General features: G+C 38.5%; 1 protein-coding gene across 1 annotated transcript; it reads left to right on the top strand.

The window, feature by feature from the left end:
- The first annotated feature begins 14,562 nt into the window (after positions 1 to 14,562).
- Positions 14,563 to 21,534, top strand: LOC147917228 (serine protease inhibitor Kazal-type 13-like). Its single transcript, XM_087430287.1, has 4 exons — positions 14,563 to 14,655; positions 16,949 to 16,986; positions 17,643 to 17,770; positions 21,472 to 21,534. The coding sequence occupies exons 1-4, from the start codon at positions 14,586 to 14,588 to the stop codon at positions 21,518 to 21,520; spliced, it is 285 nt and encodes a 94-aa protein (XP_087286413.1). The 5' UTR covers positions 14,563 to 14,585; the 3' UTR covers positions 21,521 to 21,534.
- Positions 21,535 to 21,756: the final 222 nt, after the last annotated feature.

Raw genomic sequence — 21,756 nt, 5'->3', positions numbered from 1 at the left:
CCAGCTTAACAACTAAGGACGGTGCCAGCCAAGCCCTGAGCGTCTCACCAGAGGAAGCCAGGCTTTCGGGTTTTCTTCTCCTTGTGCCCAGTTCCTGCATCTCATTACGCATGCGCGAGAGCCCGTTTCTGGCCGCTGCTGCCCCAGCCTGAGGTGCTTATGCCTGTGACCCGCTCAGCAGCCCGACCCTCTGGTTCTTTGCACTTCTAGGTTGTGCGCCTTGCTTCTTTCTACCTCTCCACTTGACCTCTTCTAGAAATGGATCCCACTATTTCAACAAGTAAAAAGAGGAAATATTTACTATTGTCCTCTTACCTATGTGCCCTGCAAAACACACAATAGTTACCATAGGTGACGCCGTTGGATGCACAGGCTGGACTTTATGTCCTGTTGCAACCCTGTAGTGGGCCTGTGTATTTGCTACAGGCAGTCTGCAAAATGTGGACAACAAAGAAATAATCAGAGAGTACACATCTGAAAATAGTATTCTTATTTTGTTATTATGAAATGCCATCCGTAAAAAGGATGATAAATAATATATATGTTTTTATTATAGGCCCATAACAAAACAAACATCTCTCTAAGCAGAAACCAAATGAAAAATAAAACATTTTCATAACCTTTGCAGGCCTCCCTATCAGATTCTCCCCTCAAATTCCATCCACCTCCGAGCTCAGAAGTAATTATTAAATTCAGTTTTCTATTTTATTATTCACTTGCTTTTCTTCATGGTTTACCACATACATAGTTATTCATAAAATTATTTAATTTGGGATATTTTTGAAATTTATATACAGAATCATTATAACCTATTTTGGTTTTCTAAAAATATTTGAGCAAGTATAGATTACTTTCATTGAAAGCTTTTATAATTGTTTATTGAAATAATTTCAGATCTTTAACATATTAATATGGTGAATCATTGTATATCTAATGTGAATTAATCACAGATTGCTAGTAAAGGAAACTTTGTTATAATTTGGCAACATTTTTATACACCGCCATATTTTGCAGGCTAAGAATTTATTTAGGATTTTTGGATCTATGTTTAAGACTGACGTTGCCTTCCATTGTAAAAGTTGAAGAGTCAGATGACAACCTAATATCTTTAGAGATAATCATTCTTTCTCTCTGGCTAATCTTAAGACCACCTCTTTGTATTCATTGATTTGTAGTTGTGTTACAGTGTGTGTAGGTGTGGATTCTTAAATAAATTTTTCCTTGTTAGAATGCAATGGGATCCTTAAATGTATTCGTAATAGTCAAAAAGTGGAAACAACCAAATGTCCAACAATTCATGAATGGATAGATAAATAAACGTGGTATATCAATCAATGGACTACTATTCAACAGTAAAAAGAAATGAAGTACTTATATGTGCTACAACATGGATGAACCATGAAAATATTATACAAAGTGAAAGAAGCCAGTAACAAAAACCACATATTGAATGATTCCATTTATATGAAACGTCTAGGAAAGGCAAATCTGTAGATACAGAAGTTACATGAGTGGTTCCCCGGAGTGGGAGGTGTGGGGGATGGTGATTAACAGTAAATGGGCATATGAAATCTCATTGTGTTGATAAAAACAGTCTAAAACTGAATTACGGTGATTGTTTTGCTACTTGGTAAATTTATTTTTTTTAAAAATGTGAGTTCTACATTTTACTTGAGTGAATTACATAGTATGTAAAATATGCCTCAATAAGCTTATTAATTAAGAAGCATATACTGACAGCAGAAACCAAAATGATATTTTCAAAAATGCATTTAATATCCAGGTAGCCCAAGGGTAATGGGGATGACCTACATCTTTCTGTGAATCATCCAAAAACTATACTAATTAACAAGAAGATCTAAGAAAACCACATCAATCATTTGTACTTAGCATAACTAGGAGACAGAAAAAAATAGTACCTTCGCTTTTCCTGTATGTACAAAGATAATCACCAAACTTTGGTAGGATTGTTGCTTGAACTCCCAGTGCAGGCAAGCTTCTTGCAAAGAACAAGGTTGAGGGGGGAAGAGGAAGAGGTGGAAGAGGAGCCACAGAAGAAAAAAGAGAACCTACAAAAAGCCACAAAGAGAGAAGAAGGGAACTGGGAACACGAGATTGAGCTAAAATCTCCTGAAAAAGATAAAGCCCCTCATTCCTGCAAAAAAACGTAAAAGATTTGGTAGAAAAGGCCATGTTTACAGGGAAGGAAATTAAAAGTAAGTGAGACTCAAGGTTGAAGTCTCAGAAAGGCATCACTTCTCAGTGGAAAGAAAATAAAAAATTGGGGAGAGTCAGGGAGACACAGGCATCCTTCAGAGACAGGGGAGTGAAAGGAAAAAGAAGCAATGGGGGATCTTTAGAATAATGCACACAAAAGAGAACTAAACAGTGTCACAGCATACAACACACACACACACACACACCCCACTTCATAGAAGTAACCACATTTTGCTCGACTGACAGAAGAGGGCACTCTTTCACTAGGAACCCAGTAAACAAACCTACATTAACCACCCACTGTGTCCACAAGAATACACAGAAAAAATTGGTCTTCCTCTATGCAGAACTTATACAAGAAGGAAGAAAAACAGAAAATCAAATACATGTAGCTGAAACCTCCTAGCCTCCAAAATAGAAAACCATGAAGCAGAAGAAAATCGTAATGCAACACTCAAAACAAGATGAATTAAACAGCCTGCAGCAAACATTTGAGATCTTAAAACAAACACCTTGAATAATAAGTCAAACTCTAGAATAAAAACTGATTTTAAAAAATATATGAAACAACTTTTGATTAAATTCAGGAAAAGAATATAAGTGAAAGCAAAGATACTTGAGAAATAAATATTAAATTACAAGGTGCCCAATGAAGAACAGATTTAAACAAATGTTAAGGCAATAGAAAAATCTCACTGACAAGCAATATTGAACTCTTCTTTATTAGGAGATGAGCATTTATTAAGGGATGAGCTTTATCCAAATAAGAGATTATTGGGGAAAGCTTGTCAAAGGACAGACTGTGAGCATTTAATGTAATTAATTAGTATTTAATATTAAAACACAGATGTAGAAAATGTGAAAGAATATATAAATTTTATGTATTCTGAAAAAGTAAAAAAAATGCAATTTATAAATAGAAGGAAAAGATAGAGAAGAGAGTATAATGAATTTGTTGATTGTGTATAGGGAATAGATGAGAGGGATAGATACCATGAAACATTGGAAAACCAGACACTAAATAAATAAATTAAACAAAAAACAGAGATCTATGAGCATTTGAAAAACTATAAATACAAGAGTAATTAACAGGCAAAAATGAAATCTTTCTGAATATTGGCATGGCAAACAAACACCATGATCAAGTTACAATATAAATAATAAAAATAAAATATTTATAAATATGTGAAAGATTTTCAATTTCATGCATACTTAGACAAATACAAATAAAAATCTGTGCTCTCACATACAACATCTGAAGAAATTTAAACACCTTGACAGCACATTCTGTTGGCAAGCCTGTGGAGGCCAAGGCACTCTCAGAATTGTTAATGGGAAGGCAAACTAGTACAACCCTATGGAGGGTATTTTTTCCCATATGGTAAAAATCATGGTAATAGCTAAAAATATATTACATCGTTTTTTTGTTTGTTGTTGTTTTTTTTTTTTGGTGAGGAAGATTGGCCCTGAGCTAACATCCTTTGCCAATCTTCCTCTTTTTGCTTGAGGAAGATTGTCTCTGAGCTAACATCTGTGCCAATCTTCCTCTATTTTGTATGTGGGTTGTTGCCACAGCATGGCTTGATGAGCAGCGTGTAGGTCCGCTCCCAGGATCCAAACGCGTGAATCCTGGGCCACCGCAGCGGACCACACGAACATATCCACTACGCCACCAGGCCGACCCCAACATTTTTCTGTTTTATCCTAGCATTGTCACATCTAGGAATTTACTTTGAAAATAGATAGGTAGGCTCCAGTTTCCAGTTCCACATATAAGGAGCTAGGAAGTCACCACTCACCCTAACAGCAAGTGAAGAGCTGTAGATTGAATAATCAACAACTCTTTTTGGATCCATAAGAGAGGGGAGGACACGGGGCAATCCATTGCCCCCAAGACTGGAGAGACAGCCAGGCAAACGCAGGGACTTGCGCTTCTGGAGCAGATGCTCACAAGCAGAAACCAGCACAGGAAACAGTGCCTGTAATTTATCAGTATCATAACATCAGAGAAGTGCGACGGTACAAATAAAAGAGATTCTGAACTCTTTTCTGAACAAATAAAAGAGAACAAATAAAAGAGATTACATAACTGGATGTCTCCTATGATATCTCCACATTTATTGTGAGAAGGACAAATTATAATGCTTCATTTTAAAATTAATGGTTAAAAACATAAGCATACTCCATTTTATGGGACATAAGATCTGGATCTCTCGGACAGGTAACCTAGTAACTAGGTGCCTGAGGTAAGCAGTAGAGGTGCAGCTGCAGCATCTGTGACTCCACGACACAATGTCCTGGCCTCTTCTCTGTCCTAGCGAATCAGATTCTACACGGAAGAAGTCTGGGAGCCAGAACTTTTAATGGCACCTCCTGTGATTCTTGATTAAGTAAATTAGGAAAATGCTGACATTCAAAGTAAGGTCTTTTGAATGAAAGGTAAGACAAAAGGGATTTGCCTTCAGAGTTAGATGTTTCCCATCCAGAGGTGGGATATAGTCACACTAAAGTGGAGTTTTCAATAACACAGGTCTTTTCTGAAACATTCTAGAACATTGGTTTTGGCAGAGATTAATGACGCTAGGAGCAAATGGAATAAGCACAAATTAATGTTGTTACAGCTGGGCCTTGGGGTGTATTTGCCACTACCATCACAGTAGTTAAAAGGAAATGAGGCAAAATTAGAACATGTCTAGAGCATCACACTTTGAAGTAGTACAGCATGATAGATCAATTAAAAATGCCGCGAGTCCAAGAAGCTTTGTATTATGTTGATTTTCTCGTTAGGAAATCAGTGATTTTCCAGTGGTAGGTTTACAGAATCAGCCCTATTAAGACACGGCTATGTCATTCTTCAGTTCTGGGTAATTTTTCTAATTTGAGGTGCCTCCACAAATATCCAGAGTGTCCAGCATTGACAGATGTGGTAAGAATTATTGAGAGAGATGTTTATAGCTGAGTGGGGGCTTGGCTGCGATGCAGAAAATATTCTTGCCCTCACCAACAGGTCTTGTGCCATTTACTTTAGGGAAATGAAGACTTTAATATAGTTTTAGTAAATATCACAGCTGTTTGCCAAAAGCTGGGCTCAGGCTATCAATCACATGCAGGCCGCAGAGCGTCTCCTGTGAGGGAGTCAGGACCTTGTGTGATGCTCAAGGGCTGAGTTTCCTTCAGGCCAAATAATGTGTCCACCTTCTAAGGAAAAGCTCTGAAATGGAGGAGTGTGCACTTCCTTCCCCCTTCTTCCATCTTGCTGGCTGGGGTCTGGGAGAATAAAAAAGTTGGTCTTCACATGTCAGGTTTGAGATATCCCAAATTAGGTATTTATCTTTGTTTGGGTTCTCCCAGAAGAAGAGTCTGTGGCAAAGATCTGAGAATAAAGTAGTTGATTTGAGAGGCAAATCCAGGACACATCAGTGGGAGGCTGGGGAAGTGAGGCAGTAAGATGAAGGGAGCGATGAACTGTGTGCTTTCACGCAGGTTACCAGGGTGGGAAAGTGGAGTTATTCCACAGTGAGACTCTGAAGGCAGCAGGAAACATGGATGTCAGAGTTATCCTAGGCTATTGGCAAGGGAGTTGGCATGTTTATACACCAACCCGCCTCAGTCACTGATTGAGAGATGCTCACGGGAAGAATTGACTTTCTGGTGCTTCTGACACTCTGCGTATATGGGCCGAGTATTCAGGGAAGGTCCTTTAGCAAAGAGACACAGGTGCTGGCAGTTGGAAGCTCAGCAGCATGAACTGACATGTAAGGCCCGAAAGATATGAGCAGAGCCCCGACAGCACCTCAGCATCGCAGTGGAGATTTCATATCAAGAATCTGGAGTTCAGAAACAATGTCTGCAGACATAAATTTGGGAGTCATTGACATATAAATGGCTTCTTTTATGGCCTAAAACATCATCTATTTTTATAAATGTTCCTTGTGTGCTTGAAAAGGAAGCTTATTTTGTTTATTTGATGTAAAGTTCTACATATATCTAACAGCCCAAGCTAATTATACTTCTCTAAAATCCATGTCTGTTTTTTGCAATTGTTTTTCATTGGTTTATAGTGTTCTGATTTTTGTCTTTCTTTTCCAGTGATTATGCTTCTTAGGAGTCTAAGCCATTTGGTGTGGGAGCCCATGTTCCCGTGAACTCCATCTGATAATGTCTACTAAGGAAGGGCTGAAGTCAGGCTGCAGACTGAGCTCTTCCTCTCATGATTATCAGAAGACAGGTGGAGAGAAGTCTAAAGGCAGAGAGGTCTAGACAGAACCTCTCTTATCCACTCCCGTTTGCTAGCACTAAATTGGGGACCTGCTCTGGTCAAAGAGTCACCTTAAACTCTTAGGCATATGTAACATTGGGTAGAAGCAGCCTTGGGAGTTGGGAGGGGAAGGAGTTGGAGGAGGGAATATCCAAAGGAGGATGGCCGGCTCACACCCATCTACATAAACTCCTAGCCAAAGCTGGGCTTTTGTACTAACCTATGATCTGTGGACACTGGTGGCCTGGGCTGTTGCTGCTGATCTCTGTGGCTAAGGGGCAGAATATAAATGCAGTTATCAAATAAATTATTGGCATTTATATTATGGAACATTGATGAAATATGGGTTCTCTCAGTCTTTTGGATGGCATCACGATCTGGGGCACCAGGACTCTCAGGCTGATTGCCACCAGCAGCAGGGAAGCTAGTCTCTTCACTTCAGGGTGACTTATAAATATTATCATTTCCTATGTGAGCCATGATATGTAAAAACTTGGGAAGTACTGCTCTCTCTATGTGTATTGACTGAATTGTTGAAAGTCAGAATTTGTTCAAGTTTTACTTCTTTTTTTTTTTTTTTTTGTGAGGAGGATTGGCAGGTGAGGAGGATCGGCCCTGCCAATCCTCCTCTTTTTGCAGAGGAAGACTTGCCCTGGGCTAACATCCATGCCCATCTTCCTCCACTTTATATGGGATGCTGCCACAGCATGGCTTGACAAGCGATGTGGCGGTGCGCGCCCGGGATCCGAACCAGCGAACCCCAGGCCTCCGCAGTGGAGCACGTGCACTTAACCCTTTTGCGCCACCGGGCCTGCCCCAAGTTTTACTTCTTAAATAAATACAGTGAAATGATGGCAGCATAACATTGTTCAGAGATCCAGCTGGCCTTCTCTTTCTTTTCTACCATAACTGCCTTCATATCTTTATCACTCACAGACTCTTTAACCAGCTATGGTCTGGCTTCTGAGTGCTCTGAGGAGGAAGGCAGCAAATTTATCAGAAGATAAATCCTGTCAGCACTTCCTTCACAATATATCAAGAAAGCAATGCCTTATCTCCCTCTCCCATGGCAGATGCTAGCGTTCCTCTCTTAACCACTGCAAAATATCTCCCAACTGCTCTCCTGAATTTCACCCTTGCTCTCCTTATTTATTCTCAGCACAGCATTTAGAGACATGTGTTTTAACAATCTCTCCCCTGTTCAAACCGTCGAATGGCTTCCCAACTCTTTCAGCATAAAAGCCAAAGTCTTTACAATGCCGGTAAGGGTTTGCACAGTTGGCTATGCTCCCTTCACCACTTTATATTCAATGTTGCTGCTGAATCGTCTGAAGTCAAAATGATTCTTCTTTGAAAGTGATCTGATCTCATATCCTACCACTCACCCTTCTCCCTCGTCCCCAGCCACCCTGGTCTCCTCCCTGCTCCCTGACATGTCACCCACATTTTAGCTTCAGGGCATTTGACCTGGCCCTTCAGTCTGCCCAAATGTCCGTTTCTAAATAACTGGCTGCTACCTTGACCTCTCATTTAAAATTGCACCTTCTCTCCAGCCTTCCCAATTTCCCTTCCTGATGGAAAAATCTGAAGTGTCCACTAGTGCTCCCAGGAAGATAACAAAGGAGCAGTGTTTTGGTATTTTTGAAGCAGTCTCATCAAGACTGGAGCAGAGCTGACCTGATAATTTACTAACATCCGTCCACCAGGGGGCAGCCACATTCCTTTGACTACAGCCAAAGGTTAAGCAGCACATTAGTTAAGAGATCAAAAAGTAGTGGCCTTTCCTTCTGTTCTTGAGTTTTCTTCCTATCCAACTCCCCCCCACTTCCCTAACAATGAAAAACACTTGCAATAAGTCAGACAGAGAAAGACAAATACTGTATGATTTCACTTATATGTGGAAGATAAACAAACACATAGGTAAGGAGAACAGATTGGGGGTTATCAGAGGAGGAGTGGGTGAAAGGGATGAAGGGGCACATATGTATGATGACAGATAAAAACTAGACTATTGGTGGTGAATACGATGAATCTATACAGAAACTAAAATACAGGGATGTACACCTGAAATTTACACAATGTTATAAGCCAACATGAACTCAATAAAATAATTAAAAAAAAAAAACAGGGTAACAATCATTGTGCTTTTGATATTACATAATAATACCTGCTCAATGCAGAAATCAAACATAAAAAGCTATAAATTCAAAATACATACAAAATTATACATAATCTCAAGAACTAGCAGTAATCATTGTTAATAATTTGGAATTTGTCATTATATTTTTACATATAATTATATTCAAAGTTGTTTTTACACACATCATGTAATATTTCTATTATATGTTATATCAAAATGTACATTATTCTATAATGTGTAAACTTACAGACTTATTTGTCACACACTGTATGGTGAAATATTTTCACTTCAATAAATATTCTTTTATAATATTATTGGTAATAGCTACTTATTTTTTCACTCATAGATAAAGCAAAATACAACCATCCCTCCATAGGATGATTTCCATTTTGTAGTATCACAAAAGTTGCTGTTACGAATATTCCTGGAACAACTTTATGGTGGATCCTCATCTGAAAGAGTTCATAAGTTCTACATATTTATGCATCCACCAGCAGTTTCACCAACTTCAAAATGTTACAATATTATTTTCTTTTATCTTGGACAATTTTCCTGCTCCAAAGAGTATTCAAATCTGGATGGAGATTTTATTAAATTTATTTTTCTATATCTATCAATTATTTTTATAGCAACTCTCCTTTCATCTGCTGATATAATAAATTATAGTAGTATCCTTTCTAATGTGTAATCATCCTTTCATTCTTGAAATAAATCATACTTATTCATTGTAGACTATTCCTCAGTATACTCTTAAATTTTATTGCCTAGTCTTTATTATCTTAGTGTATTTCTAGGATTTTAAATATAAAATAGCATTGATGTTTCACGTATGTGTAGCAAATGGCACAAATCAGAAGTTAGTAGATTGAACAAGTTTATAAAATCAACACAGTCTTTTAAACATCACCCAGACCAAGCTGATGTGGTCTTCCATGGGGGAATCTCATTTGCAATATTCTAATCAGTGTGAATTACCTATTCTACCTATGGGGCCAGGAATGAGCACACAGGCACATACATACATACACATCAGCCAAGATCAAGTATTAATTCTCAAAAACAGGATAGTTTAAACCAATATCTTTTATGCTAAAAGACCTGATTCATAAATGGGTTGTGAAATTGAAGTGGGTTACAACTTGCATTTTAACGGAATAAACTAGAAGAAAATAGAATGAGATAGACAATATCACAGTGCACTGCCCACTGTGTAACTATGATTTTTGTAAAATGTATGTTTCAGATGTGTACGTGAGTGTGTGTGTGTATCCGTGTTTTGGTTGCAATATAAACTTTATTTCTTATTATGAGTTGCATTAAAAATTATGTGGAAAAATCCCATGTAAACACATAATGAAGTTTTAAAAACTCTAATTGCAAGATTCTCATCTCTTCCTAAGAAATGTCACGTTCTTAAGCAGAGTATTGTATATTTTCTTTCAGGCTTCAGGAACATGCTAGAAATAGAAAGAGCCAAATATCTCTTAATGAAAAGATTATTTTACTAAGGACTCAATTATCTTCTTAGATAGGAGCCGTTGATTGCCCCAGTTTTTATTCAGGCAAATAGAAGGAAGTGTTCTACTCTTGTAATTACCTTATCTTGGGCAAGTTTTCCTCTACATTTTTATATCCGTTCCACACATGACTCAGGTTTAAATTATCGACTGCCACATCTCCGAGCTGACTGCCTTTCTGCTTCCTTGGATTTCTGCATGTCACCTGCTTTTAATAAAACTCTAATATTCATTTCTTCACGTTCAAGCTTTCCGTAAATAATAACCCCATAATATAAACAATGAAGAGCCAGTGGAAGATTCGAGTAGGGCAGCAAGATCAGATTTGTGTTTTGAAATGCCTATACAGTATATTAAGAAAATGGATAAATTACCCTGCAAGTCAAAAAAAAGGTATGTTACATTCATGTATGAAAGATTATATTATAAAGATGTTGGTTTTACCAAATTTATGTGACTCTAATCAAAATTCCAGTAGGATTAAGTCTTGGTGGACTACATATAATGTTTCTAAAGTACATGTGGGAAAATACATTCTCAAGAATATCCAAGAACACAGTCAAAAAAATAAATGATAGATGGATTCCTTCCTTTCTTCCTTCCATACATATTACTAAAAATCTATCAAGTGGTTAAAAAGAAACCTTGCAATAAACTGCAATTACAAGGTCAGAATTGGGTATAGCCAGGATCTTTTCCTTCATAGAGCACATGATCTAATTACCTAGGAGGCAATATTTTGGAGAGAGAAAAAGTACTAACTTTAGAAAGAGGAAGAAAGAGGGAAAAATCAAAGATGCTGACAAGAAAGGCATAATGTATCACACAAGACATTCATGGTATTGGTCTAAGAAGACTGATGGATAATGAGTTAAAGGGAACATTTATTCTCTAAGATGAGAGAAAAGGTAGAGAAAGTAAGTGAACATGGGCTTTGGAGTTAAATCTACCTGTGTTTGAAGCCCATCTCTGCCCAATAGTAGCTTTGTTAGTAGCTAGTTAGCAAATGAATTAGCGTCAGCAAATGAATTTACTCCTCTAAAACTCTGTTTCTTTTTCTCTTGTACAAGTTTCAGAGTGGTAAAAACCTCATGGAATTATTGTGAGGAACTAATGGGATGAGGAACGTAAACCACTTAGCCAGGTACTAGCAGAAAGAAATGGATGGATGAATGTATAGGATCCCTGGGCGAGTTGATACAGAGAGAAGAATAAAAATAGAAAGAAAGGTAGATGATAAAATTTCCAGAATTACACGGCAAAGTGCAAAAAATAAGTAAGGCTAGTTCATCCTGACGCTTCCCAACTCAGAAAAGAAGAGGTGAAGTTTTCCTCTCAGAGTAATGTAGGGGAGTTACAGTCAGATAATTGACAAAATTGGATTAAAGAAAGGAAATGAGGGGCTGGCCGGGAGGAGCAAGCTGTGGCGGCCCGTGGTTCGCCAGTTTGGATCCCAGGCATGCACTGATGCACTGCTTGGCAAGCCATGCTGTGGCAGTGTCCCATGTAAAGTGGAGGAAGATGGGCACAGATGTTAGCCCAGGGCCAGTCTTCTTCAGCAAGAAAAAAAAAAAGATAGGAGGATTGGCAGATGTTAGCACAGGGCTAATCTCCTCACAAATAAAGAAAGAAAGAAAATGATATGGAGACGGGTGGCATAGGTAGCAACATGACATTGAGTAAGAGGCTTCCTTAGGATCTAGAGGCCTTAGGTGTCGAGTGATGACAGCAGGGTTGTCAAGTCCATTGGATGGAATTTTTTCTATCCTTGCTCCATAACCAATGTCCGGAGCAGGAAAACAGGAAGCTGAGTTTATCCCAGCTTGGAAGAAAGAGGGAAGAATAAAAAGTCAAGAGAGTACGGTCATGTCAGAGAACTAATTATAAATGTCTGACTATGGGACTCACGCTGGGAAGGGAAGACAGAGCAGCAAAAGGAATACTAACTACTCTAGGAGAGTTTAAAGTCTGTGAGATGGAAATCTTCCAGATAATGTCAAGTTTTCAGGCTTGCCTAAGTTGAGATGTAATGGAGGGGAACCAGTGGAGAAATTGGGAGGCTTGGGTATTGCAAATGTGGGAGATCAAAATTGACCACCCTGAAATGCATCTCTTTACCTTGGTTGTTTTCTCTGATGGACATTTGACCTCCCCCAAACTGCCTAAAGAATTTAACATAGAAGACCTGTTCCAGGAAGGAGTTACTATCATATGATGGCTGTAATCTAATGTAAAATTGAAGTTACACTAAGAAAGGCACCACAAGCCCCTCTTGTCAAAAATTCTGTCTCTCCCCGGCCGCATTCTCTAGGTGGCCCTGCAAAGAGTTGCCAGACAAACATTTACATTTATAAGGCAAATCTCCATTTGTAAAGGTATCTCCCTCTCTGTACTAGGAAGAGGGGAGATGACCTCATCTCTAGAAACTTATCAGTATGGAAGGAGAGGCCTTAAATAGGCATACCCTTGGTCACTGTGATTTCTGTCTCCCTTCTGTCTCCCTCTCAACCCCCAACATCCTCATTTGTCTTTAGCTGAATATGGTATATAAGACGAGAATCGCCGCTATTGCGTTGAGAAACTCAGTTTCCCTGGTTTCTCCCAGGTATACATATTATTAAACTTGGTATTATTTTCTCCTGCTAACCTGTCTTTTTAATTGTTTGGCCAGCCATAAGAATCTTAAGGGAAAGGGTGGAGGGGGATTCTCCTTCTTCCCCGACACAAAGATTATCGGTTGTGGTACTGGAGTTTCCCAGGCTGATGTCAGAAATCACGTCCTAGAAAGATAAAACAGGTAAACATGCTGAGAAGCAGGATGGACTAAGTGATCTCAGGAGGCGGAGGAGACTGGGAAGACTGGAACTGGCCTTGAAGTTGGCAAGAAATTTCACCAGATCATTTGAATGTGGTAGGTAATTAATCTGCTTGGCAAATATCATTAGATATTTAGGATGCCAGTCTTCCTTGTTCTCGTGATCCACAATCAGAAACCACAAGTACAGAACCTCCAGGTCTGTCCCTGCCTGCTGGAGCATGAAACATCAGAGGAGGTGGTTCCAGAGAGGGATCCAACTAGGAAACAGTCATTAGAGTAATTTCATGCCAAGCAAGTGGTCACTCAACTGAGCAGGGAGCCTGCCCTCTCTGCTCAACATGCCTCAGGCCACAGACTCACAGAACAGCAACTTTGCTTAAGGCTAGCTGTGTCCTCAGGGTGACTATAGAGGGCTCACATTTTGCAGGGACCTCCCATTTTGCAGCAACCATATTTAGGTAAAGTCTCTTCACCTCTGTCCTTAGTCCAAGTCAGTGATGGGATCTCTTTGGCTTTGTTCTCTGTCGGTAGCTTTCTTCCTATTTTTGTTTTCCTCTAGAGACTTTCTTTTGTTTCCTATGCACAGGAAAGTAGGGAAAACTTCACTGCTAAGAGGGTTCTCTCTCATTTCTCTACATGCCCACCAGCTACAATCTGGAGAAGAGACAGAATGGATAGAGTAGGGCATAAGGAAGTTGAGGAAATGACTTGGAAGCTATCATCTCTCTAGCCCTAAGTATTTCATTGCTACAAAAGAAGAGTTAGGCTAAAGTAGTTGGCAATTTAATTTAAACTCTTTACTTTTATCAGTTGATCCTCTTGATATCCTATAGACTTCATCATTTTTCTGAGGCTCACACTTCTAAGAGATGTTGAAGCTAGAATTTGAACTTAGATCTCTCTGAATCATGTGTCATGAAAATTATGTGAACCTATATATAAGTCATAAAAATTACATCTAGACCTAGATCTAGATATGTATCCTGATTTTTGCATCAGGGAAGTTAGACAAAGTTTTTATGACCTAGTAACAACAGTTCTATTTTCAACCCATTCTTTGTATTTGAGCATATGTAACTGGCCTGGAAGAAGAAACTTAGCTAGGAAATGAAGGACTTCAGTGTGGGAGAAACTAGTCCATCCAGGGAATCAAACCACTGAGGTCACAGGGTGACATGTCCCTGATTGTGCACGACAGTCCACAGTTCACACCTGTTATCTCAGGATTCTTATAAATTCTCGGAGTGTCCATATTCACTAACATAAGTGTCCCAGTTTGGATGATATACGGTAGGGTTCATCTGTTTATAGGTAAGATGCCTGGGGTCAGCCCTGGTGAGAGCCCTGAGCAGAATTCCTCTTCCAAGCCGGGACTGTGATTGTACACTCACTGCTGGCAGAAATCAAAGTTGTTTTAACAATTTTCTTTCCCTCTTGAGAGCAGAAGGGCCCTCTCAGGTCTGAATCCCTGGAGACCAGGCTGATGTGAGAGCACCACGGGCAAGTTTATGGGAATGGCACCGTCTCAGGGTAGTGGGTTCTTTCATGTTTGGAAAGCCAGCAGTGCAAGAGATTAGGAATAAACTCTGAGCATTTTCACAGGCCTGACCAAATCAGGACATTAGAGGAGATCAAATGGCTGCCTTTGCCTTCATGACCGTATTTTTCCTGGTATCCTCCACTTTGACACATACCGTTTTTTCAGGTAAGCAAACTTATAGGTCTTGGGAGAAAAACACCTGATTTTCTTTCAGTTGTAGGAAAGAAAAAGAGTAATTTGTGACTGGAAATGGGAAATGTTTTGCTGACACTAGGTCTTGGGCTTGATAATGCAAATTGGAAATGGGAGTTACTCTGGAAAATCCTATACTTGAAAACTAAATAACACTCTTCTACATTAACACATGGGTCAAGAAAAATCAAAAAGGCAATTCAAAATTATTTTGAGCATAAGGAAAATGAAACAAAATGAACAAAAATTCAGATTTAAAGAAGTGTCATTGCCTCCATAGCCTTTTTCTTTCACTCCAATCCCACTGTCATCCTGTATGTCACCAACCTCAGTAGTCTCTACTTTATCTTTCCTATGCTTTCCATTGCTCAGATAAACAAATATATGTACTTTTTGTTATTCCTCCTACTTATGTTATAGATACCTGTTTGCATCTTGCTTTTTCCCAATTCACAATTGTCCTGAAAATCAGTACATATCAATTCACAGGGATCTACCTCATTCTTTTATACAACTGCACAAAACTTCATTGGGTGGATCTACCAAAGTTTATTCAACGGGTCTTCTACGTATGGGCATTTAGTTTGTCTCCAATATTTTGCAATTACACACACAATGCTGCACTAAATAACCTTATGCATATCTATTTTTATATTGTTGGAGGTGTACCTTCAGGGCAAATTTCTTGAATTGGGATTGATCAGTAAAAGGTGTATGCAAATGTAGTTTTGTTCGATATTGCCAAACTCACTCCATAAGGTTGTACCGATTGGCATTCCCAGCAGTAGTATATGAAAACATCTCTTTCTCAGTAGTTAATCTGATAGGTGAGAAATGGTATTTTAGTATACTTTTGATTAGCATTTTTCTTATCATAGTGAGGTTGAATATCTTTTACAGATTTAAGGGCCATTTCTGTATCTTTTGGGGAGGGAGTGTGGATTGTATATGCATGTATAATACCTTTTCGGCAATTAGGTTTTTGATTTTTCCCCACAATTTTAAAGTATTCTTTATATATTAGGTATATTAACCCTTTATCTGTGATATATGTTGCACATATCTTCTCCCAGTTTATCAGGTATCTCTTGAGTTTATGTTTCTATTTTGCCATGAAGAAGTCATTTTTATTTGTATGTAATAAAATGAATCAGTCCTTTCTGTTATTGCACTGAGAGCAATGAGTCTTTGTCAGAAAGGCTTTCTGACATTAGGATTAAAGAGGAACTTGATGGTGTTGTATTTTAATCCTTATATGGTTTCATTTTTTATGTTCAGATCCTGATCCACTTGAAATTTATTCTTACATGTGATATGCAGTATATATATATTATTTTATTTTATATTTACTAGATGAAGGCCTTTATTTTTCTTTTCTCACAACTATATCCAGCTGCTTTCGTCATTAAAATAGTCTGGCTTTTTAGAACTGGATATGAGCATTCCATCTTTTTTATTTTCTAAAACAGTGTCTATGTAATCAGCATAGTCTATTCCTGGACAGGTTGGTAGTCTTGTTTCTTCTGTGGGAAGATTTTTAACAATCATTCATTCAAGTTTTGCCTTCTAACTTTGGAAATTCTAACTTCTGGAAACCTAGAATTTTCTAGGATATTCTAAATATCATCTAACAGTGAGAGATAAGGAAGAGCAGAACTATGATAGGTCTTGTCTTATTCATTCTCCCACAACCAGCTGGTCATCCTCTGTTCCCAGGCAAAACCAGTGCTCCTCACACACCAGTGCTGCGTATCCCTCACTCTTCCCAGAGCCAAGGGACTTAAGTTTCACATCATCTCTCTTATATCCTCTTTAGTTTAGCATCTTGGTAGGAACTGGCCTAACATTTGTTTGCTATATCATATTAAATTATTACAACATTCTTTAAAATGCATATACCTATCCCAATTGTAGTGAAGAGGAAACTAAAGTTAACAAAAGCCAAGTAACTTAATGAAAATAATATGATTTACAAATTATGCCTACAACTCCAAATGGTTTTGACTCATTCCTCAATGACAAAGCAAATCTCTCAATGAAGTCAGGACTGTGAAAATTAAAGAAAGAATAAATAAATGGACAAAGTAGTTAACAGAGGAATGCCACCCACAAAATCTGTTGCTATTGCTATAAATTCTTTTGTATACTTTAGTGCAAATGAGTAATTAAATTGCGTTTCTTCATTCAGTCGGTGCTTCAGGGTGTGAAATCATATTCCATGGAGAACTATTTCTTTTAACCTATCGTGTCTGTACTTTATTTGCAGAAATGTTCAAACCACACGACATGTCTAAATGGCCTAAGGTAAATTTGAATTTCTCTGTTCTGAATTCTGCTTCTAATCTGATCACTCTCTTAACATGAGAGACCTAAAACTTCATAGTGGTAAAGTCGAATGAAAGGTTTCCTATGTGACCTAGGGCATGTAGCTTAACCTCTCCAGGCTTAGATTTACTCCCATATAGTACAAGCGTTATGATAGTAAAAGACATCTTTGAGCATTAAATGAAATAACACCTGTCACTTGCTCAAGGTCACAAAGTTACACAGTGGTATACACAAGATTTATTCCCTGTCTCAATTCAGGACTCTCACTCTTAACAACTACATTTGAGCCTCTGTCCTCTAGAAGTTCACAAACACATAAATATCTCTACTCACAAACTTCTTATTGTGAGTTACTGGCATTGGGACTCCAAGTTTAAATGAAAAGTTTGCATTTGGGTTTAAGCTGGGATATTGTAATGCTAATGGCTTTAAGAGATGATGGGATGAGTGAAGACACTGCAGTAGGAAAAAAACTTGCCTGACCAAAACCCAGAGCAGAGGAAATTTTTGAAAAAGATCAACTGACTGGTAATATTTGACACTATTTCTATGTGGGGAGGAGTGACAGGCCAGGAATAGATGGGAGAGAATCTATCAAATATTATTCACGTGACATTTTCTGATACTTGCAGCCCCCATGTAAAATGTACTACCCAGTGGATCCTCTTTATGAATCACCCTGTCCTGATGTAACTTCGTATGTTTGTGCTACAAATGGCCACACTTACCAGAATGAGTGTTTCCTTTGTATTGATCGGTGGTAAGTTCAAAATAAAATACCGTTTGTTTGTCTCTATATTTCTTCACAGAAATTTCAAATAGTCTTAGCCAATAAACTGGATTTACTGATGCATGGGATTTTTTTTAACATAGCCTCTTTTGTTCACAAAAGATTGGGGACAGACTACATGTATACTGAAAAGAATTTTTAAAATATTTAGTTAACATTCAAAGTTGACTCATTAAAAAAAGATATCTTTTCTTAAAAAAAAAAGAAAAGCTTACATGATATTTTGGCAGAATTGTACAGAGATCATATTAGTAGATGGTTTATAGATTATATTCAAGTGATGAATAGAAATGCATTTTTTTAAAAAATCACTTAAATTTTCTTTACCATGTCTCATTGATATACCTACGAATAGCACCCATAAATGTTGCTTGGTAGATATGAAGGGATACAGCTACAGATACCGATATAGATATAGACATAGACATAGATGCAGGTGTAGATAACAGATTAGATATAGACAGATATAGATACAGGGTAGATATACACACGGGTAACAAAGTGGTTATGTGGTCTTACATGGATAAAAACTGACAGTCAACTTGTAATATTTTTTTGCCTTTCCAATAGATTCAATAGCAAATTTAGATTAAAAAATTAATAATATTTCTCATGATATATTTTAGCTCCATTTGAAATTTTCTTTACAAATCAGTCTCATGTCTTGTCAATAATTCTTCCATTGAGATCTTCTGTGTTGGGGGTCCCCAAGACTACCCTCAGGTTTGATGATTCACTAGTATGACTAACAGAACATAGAAAAACTGTTATCCGTGTAGTAGCAGTTTATTACAATGGAAGGCTGCAGATTACAGTCAGCAAAGGCAGAAAGCTCACAGGGCAGAGTCTGGGAGAGACCAGGCATGAGCTTCCTGTTGTCCACTCTCAGTGGACTCACACAGGCAGCGCTTGATCCTCCCGGCTGTGATGTGTGACGACATGTACAAAGTATGCCGACCTGGGCACCAAAGCCTTGGTGTTCAGGCTTCTTCTTGGGGGCCAGTCACCCTAGCCAAGCAGCACCTGCATGACTGACAACTACTTAGTCTCCAGCCCCTCCCCAACCCCCGCCCCACAGCTCAAATGATACAGTAGCTCAGGACCCCAGGTGAACAAAAGGAGGCATCCACCGAAGCATAAACTGTCTGGCCTGGCCCATGGCCCAAGATTACAAAGACACTCCTATCAGGCAGGATATTCCAAGGGCTTCTCGGTTACTTCCCAAGAACTGATTTGAGCATCCAAAATCTGCTGAGCTAACTCCGCTCTTTAACGCACATCTCCCTTTGACAAGAGATTTCATGGGCTTCCAGCATCATGTTCTCATCCTGTGAGGGTTATTGCTGAGCTATGAAAGAAACAGGATGTAGAAGCTGGTCCAATAAAGGAAATATTTGCTCATCTTCGGAGCAAATACTAGACTCGGAGGATGATTGAAATGTCCTTTAAAGGTTTTCCTTTACGGGAACGGAAAAATGTGAATTAACCAAATCGTTACCATTGGTTTCAAAGAAAGATGAATGAGAATTCATCAGTGTTACCAGACTACGTAGAATAACTAAATTACGTTATCATTCTTCCCTAATGCAGTTGATGTTGGTTTTCAGGCAGTGGCTAATTAGGCAAGACATTTGAAAGTGTCTTCTTAGCTCTTCTACATAAGCCTTTTTCCACACTCTGGTTTTGGACACACACTCATAGAGAGAGCAGTCTAAGAGGAATTCACGCACAGTGGCCTGGGCTTCTGGAAAGTAATGTAGGTTGATGCAAAGGTACAGTGTGGGCCTTGATCCTCTGCTGGGCTACAACCCAACAACTTCCCACAAAGATGGTTCTGAGATGTCTTCCAGCCTTACCCAGGGGTCTTGAAAAAGTCTCAGTAGCTCAAAGATAATACCTCAGAGCTGTCCTGGTTGAAATGGGAAGAGATGGAAGGAACTATTTCCTTCCTTCTTTTGTCTTTTTCTTCCTTCCTTCCTTCCTACCCAGTAAGTCTGCCAGATGTGCTATGAACAGTCTAGCAGCTCAATCCAAAAATAAATGAGGAGGCCCTGTTGGTTAAAAAGCAAAAATGGTTCAGTAACATTGGAGCCAATATGAGCACAGTTCTTATCAAACATATCTATTTCTGGAACACGGAGAACATTGATGCCAAAGGCAGGGGTGGTGCGGTGGCCTGTATATTTGCTTTAATTCCCGACGTGACTTGGCATGTATAAACTTGGTGTTCATGCCATTTTTATATCTTGAGACAAAAAGAACAGTGCTTATGCTCTTTTGTGTCATGGAAGGAGGAGAGAAATTCCCCTGTCTTTGCTCTTAGCAATGATTTAAGAAAAATCCTGGAAACTTAGACTCACAATCCTGAGAGATGCCCCCAATTTATGAACAATGTAAATCCTCTGGAAAAAAAAGAAAACTGAAGAATGCTAGTCTTGGTCAGAATCTATACAGAATCGTAGTCACTAACCTTAAAGGAATGCCCCAAGCCTACTCAGTGCAGAGCCCTAATAATAGCTACCAAGAAAATAGAGAGTTATATGAAACAGACCCCAGACTCTTCAGAAGTTTGTGGTCTTATTTGCCAAAAAGAAGATATGCATACAAAGATGATAATAGATCATAAAAAACAGAATTGGTTTTGTTCAAACAAAACAGTATTTTAGTAAGTTTGAAATGGTTGACAGTATTACAAAAAAATCAGATTTTACCTAAAGTATAGATTTTCAACTTTTAAGGAAAAATCAAACATTATAATAATAGTAAGTTAGGATTTCACGTGCAAGAAGCAAGCAACAGCTGCCTAGGAGTAGCTGCCCATCCAAATGGAGTTCTGGCCTTCCAGATTGCTGTAGTTCCCCCCTCTCTGTTGTGGTGAAGGGGGCCCACTTCACTTACGTATCTTACCAGCCTGGCTCATAGGAGCATTATATTTGCTTGTATGTTTGCAACCCTGAACAAAGAGAGTAGATCAGATACACATCAAAGGTGAGCCCCATATGGGGGTCAGGGTGGGGAGTCTCTTGAAGGAAGAGCAAGTTAAATGTTTCTTAAAGAAAAAAATGCAAAAGAAAATAGAATGGGCGCTCTACACAGGGCTCACACCTTGCGAAATCATTTGGAATAGAGGTAATGTGTAATGTCTTTAGAGAAATAATAAAGAGAAAAATTGCGTTGAAAGGAATGTTACGCATTTAGAGAACAGTTTCACAAAGGGGTGGAGAGTTAGGCAAAGGCGGGACTTCCGGTAAATTAAACGCCAAAGTAAGAATAGACTATAGTGTATGGGCAGTGTAAACCTAGTGAGAATTTGAGCAGAGAGTGTGAATTATGTGAATTGTTATGCATAGCATTATTGCTATGGTTACCTTTTACTTTGTGATGGAAAAATATGGCATTGCTATGTTGAATGGGAAGAGATTGAAAAGGGCATGGGTTAGGGGATGAAAGATTCTGTGCTAAAAATTTCACAGAACACTTTTTGAATAATCAAGACATAGAGGAGGAATGTGCAGACTGTGGTGGTGATAAACAGGAATGGAAAAGAGATGGGTTTAAAGGGAATCATAAAGGCAGCTCACTTTCTCAGGCCTTCATTTGGAAGATAAGGTATTGTGAATCAATGCCCCTGTCCTTATGCTACTAACCTTTTTTCTCTCTCTTCTCTTTAGGGAATTTGGCCCTCACATTAAATTTGATAAGTATGGAAAATGTGATTAATGGGTAACAGAGTACTACACTTGCTTATTCTTTTCACTACTCAATTCTGAAAACTATTTCCTTTGGAATTTGAGGGTGTATAATAAATAACACACCCTTATGCTGCACCCAAATTTGGAACAAAATTGAAAACAAAGGAATCAAACTAATGGAGAACCAAATATCACATTTATTACAAATAAACATAACAATGAAAGAAGTGGTGGATGCTCATCTCTCTGTGCTGATCTTCTCAA

Source organism: Ceratotherium simum, chromosome 4 (assembly GCF_057802395.1).
Source record: "Ceratotherium simum simum isolate JZ-2026a chromosome 4, ASM5780239v1, whole genome shotgun sequence".
NCBI lineage: Eukaryota > Metazoa > Chordata > Mammalia > Perissodactyla > Rhinocerotidae > Ceratotherium > Ceratotherium simum.
Note: the sequence above shows the minus strand (reverse complement) of the source record. Positions and strands in the feature narration are given on the sequence as shown.